The sequence below is a fragment of the Anopheles funestus genome, chromosome 2RL, assembly GCF_943734845.2.
Source record: "Anopheles funestus chromosome 2RL, idAnoFuneDA-416_04, whole genome shotgun sequence".
Taxonomy (NCBI): Eukaryota; Metazoa; Arthropoda; class Insecta; order Diptera; family Culicidae; genus Anopheles; species Anopheles funestus.
In genome coordinates this window covers 52,118,465-52,138,136 of record NC_064598.1, presented here as the reverse complement: position 1 = coordinate 52,138,136, position 19,672 = coordinate 52,118,465, and the positions used below count along the sequence as shown (strand labels likewise).

At 42.1% G+C, this 19,672-nt stretch overlaps 3 protein-coding genes across 3 annotated transcripts in view; 1 reads left to right on the top strand and 2 right to left on the bottom strand.

Annotated features, from left to right (window-relative positions):
• Positions 1 to 90: 90 nt before the first annotated feature.
• Positions 91 to 894, bottom strand: LOC125766382 (UDP-N-acetylglucosamine transferase subunit ALG13 homolog). Its single transcript, XM_049432257.1, has one exon. The coding sequence runs from the start codon at positions 773 to 775 to the stop codon at positions 260 to 262; it is 516 nt and encodes a 171-aa protein (XP_049288214.1). The 5' UTR covers positions 776 to 894; the 3' UTR covers positions 91 to 259.
• Positions 895 to 2,552: 1,658 nt separating this feature from the next.
• LOC125774897 (uncharacterized) overlaps positions 2,553 to 19,672 on the top strand; it is a 31,193-nt gene continuing 14,073 nt past the window's right edge. Inside the window, exons 1-11 of the mRNA XM_049445264.1 lie at positions 2,553 to 3,246; positions 10,056 to 11,191; positions 11,271 to 11,429; positions 11,500 to 11,879; positions 11,948 to 12,287; positions 12,355 to 12,746; positions 13,009 to 13,289; positions 13,367 to 13,566; positions 13,643 to 13,954; positions 14,039 to 14,120; positions 14,213 to 14,344. Of these exons, the coding sequence (XP_049301221.1) occupies positions 10,242 to 11,191; positions 11,271 to 11,429; positions 11,500 to 11,879; positions 11,948 to 12,287; positions 12,355 to 12,746; positions 13,009 to 13,289; positions 13,367 to 13,566; positions 13,643 to 13,954; positions 14,039 to 14,120; positions 14,213 to 14,344 (3,228 nt within the window). The 5' untranslated portion in view covers positions 2,553 to 3,246; positions 10,056 to 10,241. The remainder of the gene's footprint in view (positions 3,247 to 10,055; positions 11,192 to 11,270; positions 11,430 to 11,499; positions 11,880 to 11,947; positions 12,288 to 12,354; positions 12,747 to 13,008; positions 13,290 to 13,366; positions 13,567 to 13,642; positions 13,955 to 14,038; positions 14,121 to 14,212; positions 14,345 to 19,672) is intronic.
• LOC125762763 (membrane alanyl aminopeptidase-like) lies at positions 15,258 to 19,480 on the bottom strand. Its single transcript, XM_049425241.1, has 7 exons — positions 19,316 to 19,480; positions 17,906 to 18,583; positions 16,488 to 17,820; positions 16,226 to 16,416; positions 15,986 to 16,151; positions 15,775 to 15,914; positions 15,258 to 15,686 (listed from the first exon to the last, which is right to left on the bottom strand). The coding sequence occupies exons 2-7, from the start codon at positions 18,580 to 18,582 to the stop codon at positions 15,383 to 15,385; spliced, it is 2,811 nt and encodes a 936-aa protein (XP_049281198.1). The 5' UTR covers position 18,583; positions 19,316 to 19,480; the 3' UTR covers positions 15,258 to 15,382.

Below are 19,672 nucleotides of genomic sequence, written 5' to 3'. Positions count from 1 at the left end.
GAACGGCTCGGAGAAGATGAAATTGTATCTACCAGTGATAATTTTGATAGGGTTTCTTTCGTTCCTAGTTCGAAAAGACTAAGCAGTTGGTTAAAACATGCACATTTTACATATTGGTGTAAATTTATTAAAATCAGTTCAAACCGTTGATCACAATACGCAAGTACGCTTAATATCAATTAAATTTAGAACCATATTGGTACTCGCAACACTCAGTTTTGTCATGCAAATAACAGTACATACAGTACGATGGAAGGAACTATCGGAATCCCATGAATGTATCCAAATGATTTACGAAACTATCAAGCGCGCCGGGTGCAAGTGCTTCCAGCTGATTCAAGTCAGACTCCTTCAACGTCTGCAGCAACGTATTCGGTGTACAGTAGAAGAGATTCTTATCTTTACTAAGCCGTTCAGCCAGCTCAGTTTGATGGTTGTTCATCAGCGTTTCGTTCACAACAACGATCAAGGGTTTGCCTGCTTCCAGCACTTCAATACAACTTCCGGCACCGGCATGACTGATCACCAGATCTGCGCTGCTTATATCGTCACCGATGCTGCTCTTGAGTCCGTACGCAGACAGTCGAATGTTTGTTAGCTTTTGAACGTTGTCCACGTTGAGTTTTTCACCTTTTCCAAACTGTATTGTGAGCGTTTCGCACCCCAAAGCAGTTAATTGCTGTAAAACGGCAGCTGATGCTACGGTTCGTACTAAATCCTCGAATTCGGCCGTGCCCACTGTTACAAACACGTTTTTGTAAAGCTTTTTCATCATCTTTACTTAAGAAAATTGATATTTTTTTCTTGTGTGACGAAAACACAAGCACGCACGAAAGTTGCAGAACGAAATCCTTATCAATTGCGTAAAGAACGTAAACAAATGAGTGTTTGCGTGGTTTCACGAAGCACTAAAGTGGTCGTTAGGTCATCGTTGAGGAAATGCCGAAAAATGTTTATTCATTACGATTTTATTTTCTCGAAAGTAAACCAATTTAATGTAAAAAACTAATAATATAACTTAAATTTCGTTTAGATTTAACAAAAATTAAAGAGTTTAAAATCATCCTTTTAAAATTGCACAGTGGGTAGCCTGAATCACAATTTAAACATAAACTGTTTTTAAATATTTAAAGTATAGGGAAAATTGGACTGAAAAAATACATAATAAAAAATAATATCTATATTTAATTTCCATACATTTAACAAAATTAACGAAACGAAATAATCATTTATTACGTTAAAATAATTTTATGATTTGTCCTGCTTTTTGTATAACTGTTACCTACTGTGCGCTGGTAACGGAATTGTATTTTAAACTTCATTCGCGATTACATTTACATCTTTAGTTTCTTAAAAAGGCATAAAAATACTTTTCTTTAGGCGCAATCTGGGGAAATAAATCCCAAAAGCACATACAAACTAATTATCGGATTAAAGACAAACATTCGTCGAACAGGATTTAGTATATCATACAAATAGACGTGAGGACGTTATTCAAACAACGGCTAACAACGTGGTTAGACGTGGAATCACATTACAACAATGACTGTAAATATGTTATCTCATACATTCTGTGATGTCGAAGAACTTATGTTATTTTTTTTTCCTTTAACAATGGATTGTACTGTTGTTGAACTATAAATTTATCAAAAGATCTTAATATTTTCTGTCCGTATAGAAGGAAACGGATAGAATGGGATTTAGTACTGTAGTGACCGGTAAAGTTAACATTGAACCACCATCGGTGTGATTTTTGTAAACAAAAAATCAATTATGGTTTTTAGATTTATGGAATAGGTTTAATTTATTTTATTCATAACGAACGAAAAGCTAATAATTATTTGATATGCTATTATTACTTACAATTAGTTTTTAAAAAGAATAAGTACTTTATCTTTTCAACAAGAGACTCTCTCTCTCTCTTTCTTTCTCTCTCTCTGTCTCGCTTAAGGTCACGACGGCCATTTCTGGTTTACTAGAGTTATGTTACCACGTAGTCGGATAGTCAGTCCTTGTTAAGGGGGGACAGCCCAGATGGGATTTGGTACACGATCCTGTCGTGTGGAACCAGCGCCGTTTATCTCATACACCATCGAGCCGCCCTCAGTATATAGTAATTACTGTATTAAATACAGAAACATGAATGATGGATTTATTTCATTCAATGTTGATTGACAGTAAATAACTAATTTCCAGACTTAAAGCCAGATTAAAAAATAAATAAAAGGCTAATGAATACCTTTGGCATACAAACTAATTGTTTTTAATCCCTCAAAAAATCTTATTAAAACTTAGTTTTTAATTCCGTTGTTAGTATATTGCATAATGGTTTACACTGATAATATTTTTTTCCTTCATTTCCATTTTCCATCATTTGAAAAATAAAAAAGTTATTAAATTATCTGTCTTCTTTTTTGAAGAATATTGTAAACTCAGCAGTATTTCTTAGGCGCGAATAAACAATTTATTTTGTGCATATTCAAATTGAAGGAACTTCGCGCCCATCGTGCCGATTGCGCGTGTTGTGAATCGCTAGTACCGGTGAAGCGGCGAAGCGAGAATCGAATTAGTTGCGTGCTGGCATTCAAACCGAGCAGTTCGCATAAGCTGGCTCCTAGCTGACGGAGTAGGAGCATCGAGCTCGTTCGAATAAACAACGGCAGCGGACAAAACGTGGCGTGTGCGTAAAGCATTACCGGTTGGTTGGTAATCGCGGTCGTCACAGCACCTATTGAACTTTAAGTACCGTGGAAAGGCACGCGTGTTTTTTTTCCTTCCTTCCTTCCTTCTTAACTTAGCATCGTGCTGAAACCAATCAAAGTGTTGTATGTACAGCAAAAAGTGAATCAATCCGAGACCAAAAATAGCACGTGCGAAATAAAACACACAAAATAACAAAACGTCCACCTAGAGAGCACCACGATACCGTTTGGAAGAAAACTAATGGCACCGTATCAGACGTTTTTTGTGTTTCTCGTTAATTCCCGCCAGCTTCATCGTGACATGTTAAATAATTTGTTATGCCCTCAGTGCTGAGAAAGTCGAATGACCGGAGCGGGGGTTTGCATTATATAGCGTTAGATAAACTTTAACTTGTACAAACCGGGCGGTGTGAGGTGTAGCTACAAGGTAGAATAAAATGTGTGATTTATGGAAATTTTCATCCCATCGTTAATGCCACAAAGATTGCGCTTAAGTTGAGCTATTAAAGCGTACCTCAAGTGAATTTCATTTGCTGCGCTTAAGGTGAGTATTTACATTATGTATTTTTGTTTGATAACGGTTTTGCAAATAGGGAAGAAGGGGGGCAAAAAACGATCAAGCGTTCGATGTTAAGGGCAGCAACGACAGTTTCATCCTTGGCATCAACGTATTAATTTGAAGTGGATCAGAATATCGGAACGCATCATACCTCAGCCATCGTTTGTATGGTGAAAAATACAGTACATGATGGATAGGATGATGGATAGATCGATGGTGACTTGTTCGTCAATTAGCGGGTTCATGCTAGATATAACGCTTTACATACCTCCTCCATAATACACCTTGCCACCGGTTTGCCGAAGCCTAAAAACCTAAACCGAACGAGCGCAGATGGTGATAGGCGTCCTATCAAACGGTGTAATAAATTCGATAAACGAAACGTAACAACTCATCGATCAATTGCGCATCGTTATCCGGATGCAATTAGGTGGGGGAAATGCACATTGTGACAGTTTGGTCAAAATTGTAACAAACAACCAATAACCGGCTAATTAAAAGTGTTCTTTCCAGCGGCAAATAAATCCTTTTGTTTGGAGATGGATTCAAGTGTTAGTAAACAGATCACTTCAGTTGTTTTTTTTGTGTCATTAAACCTAGTTGCTTAGTGTACCCCCTCCTTGTAAAGAAGGACGGCCACGACCGGTGAGTCAAAATATGTCCGCAGCTCTGCATGCATACGATCATATGACGGTATACGCGCCCGTATACGCGAGTACTAAACGAGAGTAAATCCCATAAGACAAAAGCGGCCGCTTTGGAGCGGCCTTGAATCAATTCAAGTGCCAATCTGCGATCTTAAATTTCTCTTAGCGCGTAGTATGTTACGTTATGGAACATCGGAAAGAGAGCAAAAAAAACGAACAAATAGAAGGAAACAACAAAGTAGATCCACTGCTAGGCGTCATCTACTATCGTTTTGGTTCGTTCGCGCCATCGCGTCTGTTCAATTTCATCCTCCAGCATATGCAGCTCGGCGACTATTGAACCCCTCCCCTTCCGACGAGATGGAACGGAATTTCGTCCATCCTAGGTTTATTTGTATTGGAACGAGGGATAGGTGGTCGATGATGCTAAGGAATCGATGTTCACGCAAGCTAGTTGCAATTCGCTCCACACGACCCTGATTTGATAAATCAATTATGTTTGAACGTTACTTTGGCTCACACGCCATATGGCCCGGGGTTGCAAACGATCAGCGTCATCGTCAACGAAGGGAGGATACGTGATGAATCGCAACTAAGAGACGGACGCCTTCCATCCGCTGGATGCTCTTTTTGAGCGTTCAAAGTGTTAAACTGCATTAGGTGGCCGCACTCTGTTGGCAGTGTGCAAGGTCGCCGCCAGCATCCAACATACACAAACACGGATTAAGAGCTATGGCACGTATTAGTTTTTTTTTTGGTTCGCACACATCTAAAAGTTTCAAAGCAGATGAATATTTTATTGGACTGTTCGCTATGAAAAATCCTTGCACAAACACTAACCAGCTGGCTGGATTGGAAGTGGAGCTTTGCAAGACACATTTTTTTGTGTTTTTTGTAAGTTACCGCCTGACATCTGATAACAGCGTGTCGTGTTGTGATGGTTGAGGGTGTCCAGCATTAATCCAATAATCGAAAGGATAATGTGTTTTCCATGGTAAATCAATGTACGGGGATTTCTTCTTCTGGCAGACGCCTTGATTGGATGAGATAATTGCTTTTCTTTCCAGGAGTTTCACATTAGTCGTTTGCTCCATATGTTATTAATCGTGGCGAAAGAAAGTTATCTGCGTATTAGCAGTAATCTTTTACTGGGACTGGGTGTTTTTTTTGGGGTGGAAGTGAATTCGATGTATGGTAATGTAGAAAGGATGTCAATTGTACTATATAAAGTTTTGATAGGTAATTCACTAATAGGGCTATTCTTCTTTCTAGTGGCTCTAGTGACCATTGTTATGGTTTGAAAATCTACGTGTTGAATTTACGCATTGCTGGATAATCGACAGTCCGATGAAGAATAATTCGCTACAGGGGAGATTTTTAACCAAAATTTCTCTATTTCTCTATTTTACAATGCTTCTTCTTCTTTCTTTGCTTAACGACCTCTAAGGTCATGCCGGTCATTTCTGGCTTACGAGAATTATTTTACCACATAGCTGGATAGTCAGTCTTTGCTACGGGGGACACGGTCCGGGTGGGATTTGATACCCGGTCCTGTCGTGTGAATCTGGCGCCGTTTAACACATACACCACCGGGCCAACCTCTATTTTACTAACAAACTTACTTAACTTATAATACTTATGTGTTAGCAAACTAAGCAACAAGTGGTTTAGGTCAGAATTTTTATTTATTTTATACTAAATATTTAATATTTTAATATTTTATTAGCTAAATTTCTTGATTGTACACTCCAGGAAATAAGTATAAGGTCACACTTTATCACATGAGTTACTGAACGATTATTGGACCGATTTAACTTTTCAAAATTTTTACTACAAGCAAGGGTAAGAGACATTTTTCATTCCAAAATTTGAGTGTTTAACGCATTTCGTTTAAAAGATAGAACGAACCTTTGGAAATAATTTTAAAGACACTTATCGAATTGTTGAATAAATATAGCAATTTGTACCATTTTTCTACGTCAAGCAAAGTATTGTGCATTAGTGCATTTGTCGAAAAAGTTCTATTCTAAATTATTTCTATTTTTGTCAAATTTTGTCAAATAAAATCTATTCTAAATTACAAGTGTTTGAATGACTAAGATTATTAATGTGAGAACAAACATTCTAGATTAGTTCCCCAAAAACCGAGCACGGGTTTAAAGAATAAATTGGTGCAAAAGTTCGTTCAGTAACTCTTGTGACAGGGGGTGTCCTTATACTTATTTCCAGGAGTATATCCATAAAGCAGTACGTTGTATATAACTGCGATTAGAACCGTACACAGATGATATAAATTATTGAGGTAAATATGCTGCTTAGTGGTTCTATAACCGAATTACAACCTGCACCTTATGACTTTCATGATCTCGTTGGAATGAAAAATAAAATAATCATGCTTACAGTTGTTAATTAAATGCTTAAATTCCGATTTTAAAGCTTTAACCTTTTCTGGGTACAGCCACGTTAAAGGAAACATTTTTCTATTAATGCGCTAATCATGTTTTTTGGTTGGATTACAAAACTTTATCAACCTGCAATATGCATCTTTCGATTGTTTAATATGGCCAATAACACGATTCAATCAATTCCGCTCCCATCGATTGCAACTCGTGCGTTCCGTCCGTCCAAACGTTCATTGATATGCGGGAGAGCTAACGAATCGGATTGGGATGGATGGGATTGGATTAATTGTCGAATGTGTGTGTGACAGTTCTCAGCCAGCCCATTCCAGTTCTAACGCCTTCTAACGCCTTTGCTTCGGAAGGGCAAAATACATTTAATACATGGGTGGATCGTACGCTTGTAGCGGTCAATGACTTTGCCGTCCAACCTACCCAGCTAACGCATGGATAGGGCAGAGATTTAAATTGGAGGTATAGAGTACAGCAACAACAACAAAAAAGGGCGATAAAGAGTGAGAAACAGAAAAATTCAAACACGCTACAAACCGTAAGACGCCATGTAGCAGGCGCCACGGTATCGGTTTATCTATTGTGTTGTGTTTTGTTTTCTTCTTGTGGCCAATTGTTAGTGACGACCGTTGTCATCAAACGGTTATGATTTTGCTCTTCTTTTCCACACCGTACATATGCGTACCGTCAGAATCGATCGCCCAAGCCAATTGGGACCCTTTAAGGGGGCTGACTAACCGGCTCTGGCCGTTCATAGTTCACAACACATCGCGCACACACACGTCAACTCACGACGAGGATTAACTGCGACCGGCATGGTAGGCTCGCTTTTCGTTTTCGTAATGGTAATAGACGCTCCGTTTGTGCGAGGACGGCGAGTTTTTTGGGACGAGTCTAGCATAACAATTCCGTTATGCCGAAACTCCTGCTCCTGTGGGGCCGCACGGGATTTGACTTCCGAATCAAGCATCAAACCTTCACTATCATACCGTTTACCATTTCCACGCCTTCGCCTAGTGCTTGGGGACATACAGAATCGTGACAGAATATTAAAGAAAACGAGAGTAGCATCGGCCGACCGGCTGTGGAAGCTTTGCCACCGTATTTAAAGGACGGCGAACAAAAGATACGCGAGTTCGAGTCGTTTAAAAATTAAATGCTTTAAACATTGAGTAAGTATTCGAGCAGTCAAATCACAATGGATATAGAGAATGGAACAAACCGTATCGTAGGGCTTGAACCTAGTTCTCGGAAAAGGGATGAAGATTTTTAAATACGACCACATCCGGTGGGGGTTTTCAGCCGTACGCTTAAAATTGTAGCTTCCTGTTGAATCGGAATGAATGGTGCATCTGCTTTATTCTTTGGCCGTTAACCGGCATCAAGGAGAATGCATTGTACTGTACTATGTGCTGCTGGCCCAGTAATTATGCTGGCTAATTGTTTCATTCCCAATATGCTCAATTGCCTTGGGTATAGGAACTATCTCCTTCTTCGGGCTCGTGCACAAGACGATATCAATATGAACTTTAAATCTGTCGGTACCAGCATATAACGAAGAGTGTTGTTTCAGTTCGAAACTGTTTTTTTTCTTTGTAAATTATCACTATTGGTGTCCATCATTTCCACCAACACCGTCAGCTGTGTGATGCTTCCCTGCTGCATCTCCTAAAGTGCTTCCAAGGGCGGGATTGGGTACTGATGTCACCCAATCGGGTTTCTCAATCTCTGCCAAAAGCCTTCCGCAACCGGATGACAGCCGAAGAGCGGCGGAACACAGGCTGGTAATTTAATCTGGGAAATATTTTACGATGGCAAGTGGCGTCCCTGCGTCCGTAATCGAACCACACTCGAAGGATCGCACACACACGCATACGACCGATGCTATGGCACGGCGTTGCAACCGTTGCAAACGTTGGTGCAAAATGCCGTACCCAAGTTTTTGATGTGCGGGTGGCCAAACCGGTGGCCAGATCCGGTGTAGGTTTACGTTCGTATTCCCATCGGGAAGCATGATAGAGTGCTGCATTGCCCGTATAGTGTGTAAAGCAGGGGAGCAAAACTTTCGGTGGCCAGAACAGCAAGAAGAAAACACATCCCTGAATCCCTTCCATTCATGACGCTGGGGATTCGGTGGGGAGTGGGCGGGGGAATGCGAAAAGCGTTTTGGGTTGGTGTATGTCCTGTCCTCATTCACTGGATGCTGTCATGGTTTGATAGGTCGCTTTCTTCCGCTCAAGACGTGACGACGGAATGCGTTATCAACGCTTCACGGTTCAACTCCATTCGTACGTAGCCAGCGATGACGGCACTGCGTAGCGTTGAACAGTCCAACCAGGAACAGTCCCGGTGGAAGATGTGTTGTTAATTTGTGTGCTACATTTTTTTTTTGGGAGGGAAAGAATGTGAACTCCGACCATCGTCTATCGGGGACGTGATCGATGAACAAAGGTTGTGCAAATTATCAGCACACAAGTGTGAAGAACAGTAATGATTTCATGCTCCATATGATGAGCTGAGTGTTACGGTAAGAAAACAAAAGTTTGAGCTATGTGGAAGGTTTTTTGTTACTTATAGAATGTGAACGTTTTTATGTGATTTTCGTTAAGCCTAACTTAGCTTTTTCATAGTTTAAACGATGGGCAAAATCCTTGTCCCTTTATTTTCTTTTCTAATGAATCAAACTTTGGAAAATAATTTATTAAAATAACCACAACAACGTGCAACACCATATGGCAAGACAGGATGATACTTTAACGAAAATAAGAAATGAAAAAAAACACAGAATTCCGTTAACCCGGCTTGCAACGATACGATGGCTGCCATATGGGAATCAAGTGTTAGTTGCATTGGGGTGATTTGTTGCGAATCTCTATAGCTTCCCAGAAGTCAAGTCATGAGGACATGCCTGTCTCACTGGTTGCAAGATGTGACATGAAAAGCAATTTTACAAACGATCGTTTATCTCATTCCGGCTTTTAGCCGGAATCGGTGAAAAGTTTGCTCAAAAGGGCAAAGATTGTTTCAAAAAACAAAACAAAAAAAAAACTATGTGACAAAGAAAGTATCAAACGGGTGATGGAACGAACTGATCGGATTATGTATCTTAACATGTATGGCCATTTGCTGAGCCGGATGCTTGGGAAGTTTGGAACCATGCGGTTGAATATTGCGGTTGCGTTGAGAAGCACATGTAAAGGGGGAAAATGTTACGAAAAAAACTTTAAAGGTCGGAAAGAAGGATTGGGGAAGGTAAAGTGTGACGGTGTACTTTTTTTTTGCTAAGGTAATCTTTTATGGGAAATTATTGGAACATATTGTTTGCTTTATCTTAATCAGAAGGGTTCAAAAGATGAAATATTGTAAGGATGATTAATGAAAGACATTAGAATCAGTTTTGTCGAACTTAAACTGGAGATTGAATAAGTTGATGTGCATATCATCGATTTAATTCTTTTGTTCCATTTTGCACGGTTGGTTTCCATTTTACAAATAGTAAATTGTTGGAAGAGAAGAAAAAAAATAGGAAAGCAGATAAAATAAATAAACCATATCATAAAATATCCTATTATCACACACATCTGTCCATGGTAGCTGCGTACCAGTTGACAAAATAATACAACCGCCATTCTGTAGGGTTCACCATAACGAAACGGTTCCATATTTCCGCTGTTAATTTTAATCGATTCAAATTGATACAATCCAGATTAATAAAGACCGTTCATCCCGGCCACAGTTGTTGTGCGCATCTCTTTACGATTGTTCCTGGACAGATAGCCGGCGAAAGACTGTGTGTTGTCTACACACGCAGGGAGTGAAATAAACGATCCATTTTTACCAATACTCAAGAAGCCGCGGCCATAAAGTGACGAAGTTAAGATTCATCAACGAAACGACAATTCGACCATCGGCTGGGAACATCATGAACAATAATAGCAAAATGCAAATCAGAGAATCCCTCGGGATGGAAGTGGATGGTACAACGGTTGAGGGCAACCGGGGCTACCTAATTACACGCATGACCCTATTGGCAACGGCGGCCATTTTCTGCTGTCTGCTGCTAGGCTCCGGACTGCTTATCTACCACTTTGCATCGTGCGAGGAACATCATGCTTCCTCCCTGCAGCACACAACGGTCTGCGAGCATCAACATTCGACACCGTACCATCACCAGCAGCACGGTTCCACGGCGGAACAGGCGACCCCAGCTGATACAAGATCGACTTCAACTTCGACTCACAAAACGCACACCGAGGCTACACTGACGGGACGTGAGCCAGTGAGCACAGACAAGTTGACAACCGGAGAAAATGTCATCAACCGAACCAATTCGGAAAGTCCGGACACTGGTTCAACAAGTGCGGATGTAACGACACACAGAGAGACGGTTGCATCATCGGTAAGGGAGGATTTACGGTTGCCACGATCGATCGAACCTGTTGCTTACGACATTCGGCTGATACCGTGGCTAGTGGAGGATAATTTTACCTTCACCGGAACGGTGGACATTCTAGTCAACGTGCTGGAAGATTGTAACAACGTGACACTGCATGTGGCCGCGTTGACCATTCACAGTGCCATAGTAGAACGTGCTCCCGAGCATGAGCGAAGAGGAAATGAAAAGGAATTACATGAAGCGAAAGAGTCCGTACTAGGGCACGATCTTGACCCTCCAGAGGAGGTTGTATTGCAGGAAATTGTGGAAATCGATCACAATTTAACCATTGCCAGCAAGCAGTTTTATGTGCTTATGTTGAAGACAACGCTGCGACGAGGTGATCAATACAGGGTACGGATAAAATATGAAGGTGTCCTTAACGATTATCTCCAAGGTTTCTATCGTAGTTCGTACACCGCAAACAACGAAACAAGGTACGTTGAGTTGATTGTCTACACCTGAATGTACATGTACACGCTGCTGTATTCTTCATGTTGATCATGCATTTTGCAGATGGATCGCTACGACACAGTTTCAACCGACGGATGCAAGGCGGGCTTTTCCGTGCTTCGATGAACCAGCGTTAAAGGCACGATTTAATATCAGTATCGCACGAACCAAGGATATGATATCGCTTTCCAACATGCCACGGTTGCGTTCGCATGAAGCTGGGTAAATTAAACGTGTAACGATGCGCATATCTCCACTTTCCACGTATAACGAACGATCATCACACTTTCAGTGAGCCAGAACTGTCAGGATACGTCTGGGACGTTTATCAGCAATCCGTACCGATGTCGACGTACTTAGTGGCGTTCGTTGTGTGCGACTATCAAAACCTTTCCGACGGGAACTTTGCTGTCTGGGCTCGGGGTGATGCTATCGGGTCGGCCCGTTACGCGCTGAGCGTTGGACCAAAGTTGCTCAAATTCCTTGAGGACTTTTTCCACATCGATTACCCACTACCGAAGGTGGATATGATCGCGCTACCGGATTTTAGTGCGGGCGCGATGGAAAACTGGGGATTGATCACGTACCGTGAGACGGCGATGCTGTATGAGGAAAATGTTTCCGCCATCAGCAACAAGCAACACGTCATTACTGTCGTTGCTCACGAGCTAGGTAAGAATGATAAAAAAAATCCTTGGTTTGAGACATAAAAACAACGCTTTTTTGTACTCTGATCTTAGCACATCAATGGTTCGGCAATTTGGTCACACCTTCCTGGTGGACCGATTTATGGTTAAACGAAGGATTCGCTAGCTACATGGAATATCTCGGAGTGGACGCAGTGGAACCGGCCTGGAAGTCGATGGAACAGTTTGTGGTCAATGAGCTGCACAACGTATTTTCACTCGATGCCCTCTCTTCGTCGCATCAAATTTCGGTGGAAGTGCACAACCCGGAAGAAATACATGAAATATTTGACAAAATATCGTACGGGAAAGGGGCCACAATCATTCGCATGATGGATCATTTTCTCACCACGGAAGTGTTCAAACGTGGCCTCACTAACTATTTAAATGACAAGTAAGTATTGCAAGGAGTTAGTTTACTGCAACGATTTAAAATGTTACACATTCTTGTCATATCGTAGAAAATATCAGAGTGCCAGCCAAGATGACCTCTGGGAATATCTGACCAATGAAGCACGGCGCGGTGGAATTTTTGATGATCATACATCGGTTAAAGAGATCATGGATACGTGGACGTTACAGACGGGATTCCCAGTGGTATTTGTACAGCGCGACTATGAGTCAGATAGTATAGAATTTCGGCAGGAACGATTCGCATTCGGAAATGGGTCAGATACTGCCCACCAGAGTGAACGATTTTTGTGGTGGATTCCAATAACGTACACTACACTTGGCGATAGTAACTTCCACCAGACAAAACCCGCTATTTGGATGAAGGCGGAGGAAGCATTGGTGATCAATAATCATGACATTCCCAGTCACGATTGGATGATTGTTAATGTGCAACAAACTGGTAAGGATATCTTGACATTAGCGTTCATTACATGTTATACTTTCTCATACTCTAGATGGCCATAACGCTTGTCTTAAAACCATAATCAGCTTTTCAAACCAAACCAATCCCTTGGCGCCCCTTTCAAGCAGTTTTAATTAGCAATACATAACTGCGTCTCTGCTACGTGGTATCTACGTTATGATCACTTAAATAATCTCGTTAAAAGATTATTAGCAGACTATTGTATAAAATAAATTTAACAATTTGCATCATTACACAGGTTACTATCGAGTGAACTACGATGAACGCAATTGGCAGTTGATCGTAAAACATCTGCAGGATAAAAGCAAGTTTAAATCGATTGCTGCCTCCAACCGAGCTCAGCTGATAGACGATGCGCTTAATTTGGCCCGTGCAGGTTATCTGGACTATGCCGTTGCGCTGAATGTTACGAGATATCTTGTCCACGAGACGGATTACGTGCCTTGGAAGGCGGCTATTGCTGCACTTAACTACATTGACTCAATGCTAATACGCACTCGTAATTATGGACTTTTCAAGGTATGTTTATGCGTGTATCGATCGTGTAGCTAGAGTACCATCTAATGAACGATGTTTTGGCTTTATTCTTGCTTCAGAAATACTCCATGGATCTACTGGAAAACATCTACCGGGAGGTTGGTTTCGAGGATCACCGTGACAGCCCACTGTTGACTGTGTACAAGCGCATCAGTGTGCTTAAAGCGGTCTGTCATCTAGGACACAATGATTGTGTGAACCACTGTCTGCGCAAGTACTACGAATGGATACAGCAACCTAATCCAGATATAAACAACCCGTATGTATTGCCCAGAGCCGCTTACATAGAGTACTTCTAAGCAATCGTAGTGCTTTTAACACAAATTTCCCAACAGCGTATCGCCCAATCTGAAGAGCACTGTGTACTGTACCGCCATCAAGTACGGCGACGAAAAGGAATGGGACTTTGCGTGGGAACGATTCCAGAAGGCCACAGTTGCCAGCGAAAAGGAAATTCTGCTGTCCGCGATGGGCTGTTCCCGAGTGCCCTGGATTTTGGCGCGCTACTTAGAAAACGCCATGTCGGATGAGTACGGTATCCGCAAGCAGGACGCATTCCGGGTGTTCATATCCGTGGCAGATAACGTTATCGGTCAGCCTATTGCATTCGATTACATGCGCAACAACTGGCCGAAAATGAAGAGCTAGTAAGTATCAACAAAACGGCGAGAATGGAGCTTACTGTGCTAGATTCGTTATCTGGCCCTTCTAATTATCATTTCCAATTACAGCTTTGGTGCTTCGATGTCGAATTTGAACATAATTCTTAAATATTGTACCAAGCGGTTTAATACCGCATCGGAGCTGTTGGAAGTAAGGCACACAAAGTTACATTATGCTTTTGTTCGCTTAATTAACGCACATTCATTTGGTATCTCACTCTCGTTCACTGTTCTTTTCGCCAGCTCAAGGAGTTTGCCGAAATTCATTTAAAAGACAGTGGCCGTACAATACAGCAAGCAATCGAATGGACGGAGTCAAACATCGCTTGGTTAAACCGCAACGCACAGCCGATTGTTAATTGGTTAAATGAATTTTAAAATATCATCCCTTTGCGCCCCATTTCTAACTCGAATGATCGATGTCAGCCAACCGCGCTGGTGTAAAAGCTAGTAACTCAATTAGTGGCAAGCAGTTTTAATAAGCGTACTTAAGATAAAATAAAATGAAACGATATCGTCTATGGTTTTGTTTCGCAGGTGGTAAATTGCTTGGGTAGTGGCCTAGTTAAAACAAATCTTTCACAAAGGTGGTGATTCCCAAATTGAAAATTACCCTTTTCCTTTGAAAATTACCCTTGGAAATTTTCCTATGCTAAACCAATTTAACATAGTTTGGTACAGCATTCTAACAGTTTGTCAGTGTTGTTCGTATTAACGTAAGTATCAATTTTATTAAATATATCTCAAATACCTTTGATACTGACAAGCAAAGAGGGTCCCTGTGAAATGTTTGAATTAAAAAAATATTTCTGATTTTGTACACTTCCGTACGGCCCCCATCGTGGTCGCTTAAACCCACCACTACTACTGGAGGCAGAAATAAGGCTTAGTAAGGAAGCGGACATAAACAACGGACTAAAAGCTTTGGGTTGGCGCTTCTCCATTACAAGATCGACAACCTAATCTTCTGCATTAATCATATTCCAAAGCAAGAAAAGCTTCAAGCGACCGATCACACGATCGATGGACGGACGAATGTACCTGTAAGTCTAGCAATGTCGCAAGCAAACCTAAAGCATTTTGCCTTTGTGCCTTTTAAAAATGTGTTGTCCCTTAACAACAACCAGCGCGTACATAACGGTCATAGGAACATAAGCATCCATCTCATCGAAATCCATCGGTAGCCGGAAATTGTGGATATGATCTTCGACGATCACCTTACAAGAGACGACTCTTCATGCTTCGGTCAAAATCACTGGTATAACCACTCTGTGATTGTAACACCGGATAAGTGAGCAAGTAAATACTTTATTGGTCCAACATACTTAAAACAAATATTAAAGCACATTTTTGACACATTTGAAACCCGTGACTGCATCACTGTAACATGGCACTTAAACAACGGTTAGTGAATTACCAACGAGCTAGTACCACCATCAACAGTCCAACAATCAGCGCCAAATTGGCAATCATGGTAGCTGCACCGCCATTGATCTTCTTGTCCAGGAACTCACTGATTTCGCCACGATTTCTCATGGTAAACTGCTTGTTAGTTTCGTAATCCTCCAATCCGTTCTTAATCGAATCGTAGGCAGCCTGGCCAAGTGTGTTCTTGTTCGCCTCGATGAAGCTACTGATCATATCGCGCTCGCTGTCGCTCTTCAAACGGGAGAGCAGATTGTTAAATGCAGAAGCAACATTCATGTAGCTACCGTGCCTGTTTGGGATACAGATGTGGACAGTGTAAAGGTTGTGTCATTTATCTAACATAGGTAAATCCAAATTATCGGAGCAACTCTACTTACGCAGCAGCCCAAATGGCGTGGTGTTGTTGAAGGTAGCGCGAAACATGTGGAAGCGTATACGGGTTATTGATGACGTACGTGTAAGCGTTGCTCTTATCTTGCGAACGAACGTTTGGTGATGCGATGGCATCCAACATAATCTGCAAGAGTGTTTAAAACACGTTAGCAATCATGTCAATTCAATTCATGATCACTTCAAACCCATACTTACGGTAACTAGTTCACTCGTTGAAGCGCAGCCTAATCCCTGCAGGATAAGAATTTGCTCTGTTGCCATGTTCGTCGTCAAATACTGGTTCCACAAGAACTCAAAGTGCTCTACAGTGCCTTTACGAATTCCCTCACAATATACGACCTGGCGTAAGTCAGGATGAACTCTGGCGAGGAAAAGGAAATAAAGTAAATTGTAAGCAAAAGATGGTCACGTTTGGCCACTGCTTTGTTGTCATACTTCATGGTGGGATTTTTGTGGTATCGGTCGAATTCGGCTACCGCAGCTTTGCTGCACTCTTCGTGACCATAATTGCAAGCCCATTGAAGTACATTCTGACGCATGTACGTAAAGACACGTCGTTCAGATACGCCTGGTGCTTGGAACTTCACCGTGTCGTATGCCTTGGAAAAGATGTCCAAGATGTGGGACTAGAAGGAAACGAAAAGAAAAATGCTCACAAAAAGATCGTACATTAATAAGCGCCCACTGACTGTCTTACCGCAAATAGTTTTTCATCCTCCGAGTGTACCCTGCGAGACAGAGTGGTGAGACCATTGACTGCCGCCAACCATGGTGCATATTCAGTTTCATCCTTTAGGTACTCCAGAATTTCCAACGCTGTTCCGTATGGTACAACATCACCACGTGCCAAATTGAAGAGATCGTCCACAATCTGTGCACGGTTTAGTACATGAATTCCACCGAATCCTTCGCTGCGCAGCGCCTTACTTATCTTCGCCCACAGATTGGCATCGTAGTTGACGCGATAATAACCCACTTGCTGATTGTTCAGAATGAAGTATTTAACATCGGAAGCACCCTCCATTTCAATGTTCATCGTCCTTTCGGTGTGAATAGCGGGAGTCGTATTGGCAAACCCATTCGCGTCCGTAGCATAGGTGATTGGCAATGGCCAGGTTGTCTGATCTGTGTGATTCGGGTCGTTAACGAGGAAACGTTTCTGGGTAAGCGTGAATCCACTGTCATGGCTAGTGACGGTTACCAGCGGATAACCGGACTGAACCGTCCACGGTTCCATGAAAGCCCTGGCACTGGGATCGTAGCGATTCAGAGCGTTGAAAAGATCTGCTGGACGTGTGGTTTTAAATGCACGATCCTTAATATATGCCCTCAGAGCGGTCTGGAACCGGTCCGTACCGAGGAAGTGTTCCATCATGCGCAGTGTGACCGCTCCCTTGTTGTAGGAAATGTTATCAAAGATACCGCTAACCTGAGATTGTGTGTACACGGGATGTGTCATGGGATGGGTAGACATCAAGCTGTCCATCTGCATCACTCCCTGCAGCTGTTCCACCACGAACTGATCATTCAGATCCCAGGCCGTTTCCACTAGTGCAGTGCCGTAGTATTGATAGTAGCGAGCGAAACCCTCGTTCAGCCAGGTAACGTCCCACCATTCGCAGGTCACAAGATCTCCGAACCACTGGTGCGCTATCTCGTGTGAAATAACGGCCGCAATACGCTGCTGCTGCATGCTGGTCGAATCATCCGCACGGTAAAGAATATTCGTTTCCCGGTATGTGAGCAGTCCCCAGTTTTCCATGGCACCGGCCGAAAAATCGGGCACCGCAGCCATGTACATACGCGTCATCGCGGGAACACTGCTGTACGGATAGTCAATCCAGTCGCCAAGCGCTCTCAGTAGATCGATGCCTACGCTCAAACTGTAATCCGTCTGGTTCTTGGCCTGAGGTCGAGCAAGTATGCCCATACCACTGCGTTCGTTCACATCGTACGGTGCCACAATGAAAGCTACCAGATAGGAAGACATCGTTGGAGTAACGCCGAACGTGGTCAAGCTGCGACCAGCTCTGTGGGTTAGCAAATGAAATGGACATGCGTTTTGGGGTAAACTACACTACACTTCAAACGTGATTAAATTGTGCAAATACATACTGAGGAGTCGTGCTGGTTATGATCGGTGTATTAGAGTACACATTGTACTGCGTTTTGTGGTTGATCTTAAGCTGGAAGGTGGCCTTAAATTTAGGCTCGTCGAAGCACGGAAAGGCACGGCGGGCATGTGTCTGCTGGAACTGTGTCGATCCCATCCACACCTTTTCGCCATTCGACCAATAGTAGCTGCGGTAGAATCCATGCATATCTTCGTCCATGTTTCCGATGTATGTAAACGACAGCACGTACTCCGCGTTTGCCTGCAGAGGCGTGCTCAGTGGCAGTGTCAAAATTTCCGTCTCAGCATCATACATTTCCTGCTGTGTCGGTATAACGGCATTATCCGATGTGCGGAGAACGCTCCAGGCACTGATATCCATCCTTGCCTTGTGCAGCTTGATCTGCGTCACATCCTGTTTCGTGGTAGTGACCGTCACCTTTGCACTACCATCGAAAGTGAACTGTGCCTTGTTTCCTTCCGCTTCCAGGTACGGTACAATCTCGATATCGTAGTGCGAAGGCCACACATCATCATTCAACAGATAATCTTCCTGCTGGGCACGTGGTTCAGCCTCAACCAAAAAGTACCGCTCCGGTTCTAGTGGACTAGCCCTCGATATCGCTGCGCAAGCACAAGCGACAATAGTCACTAGCGCTAGTTTTTCCGCCAATGTCATTCTGTAACGATACATCATCATACAGATAAGAGCGAGATGTTTTACCATTTTACGATGATACATTAATCTCTATGAGTGGGCAATAAAGACAGTCGATTGATAACTACGTGTTGGGATGGTCACAATTCCAAATGCTTTGTAGGTATTATGGCCGATAGGAGAACATTTGAAAATATCTTATCACACGCTGTGTATGTCAAATGCATGTATCCTCCCTTTAGTAGGCCGTAGGAAGAAATATGACCTTAAATTTCTTTGTCTATTTGTGATCGTTTTAAAATGCATGGATTGATGTGGTGTTTTTTTAATTATTTTAATATCACAAAACCATAAAACACTTGAAGTCTAACTAACAAGATAAGAATTAACAGTATTTAACTTTTAATTCACAAAAAAAATATAAGTATTTAATTAAAGCATGATCAGCAAGATCGAGCTTCAATAGTCCTAGTAGCAATCCGGACAAAACCTGCATTAACCGACAATAACAATTTCATCGTTCGTGATCACTGATCATATGACACACTTAGCATCTCTCAATTAATTCAATCAAAGCCACAACACTTTTGTTTTTCAGATTTTCCCATCATCTGACTTTGTCACAAACTGGCACGGAATACCGATATACTCAACACATTTACTATGACTGCAGAATTGCACACTTATCTCCGTCAGCTACACTAAACTCCACGCTCAGAAAATTAAGTTTTATTATTCCACTTAAATCTGTTACCTGATAGGGTTGCTTCCAATGCTCCACAGCAACTGACCAGAACACGGATCTGTTATAATTTATATAGAACGAAAGGACACCTAAAACCGACTCCCCGAACAACATGTGCGAATCGTCAATAGGGGGAAAAAACCGAAAAACAAAATCATAAAAGGTAGAAAATCGAATCAAGATGACAGGCTTTATCAGCATTATGTGATAGTGAGCCATCGATACGTGTTGTCATTCGCGGTTCTGTTCGATCCCCGGCCATAAAACAGTTAAGCTACCCATCAAGTCTCTTCAGTTGAATGGAAATGCGCTTGGTGTAGAGGTGTCTTGTGCCATGTGCGGACAGACGATCGTGTGACTCAAAAT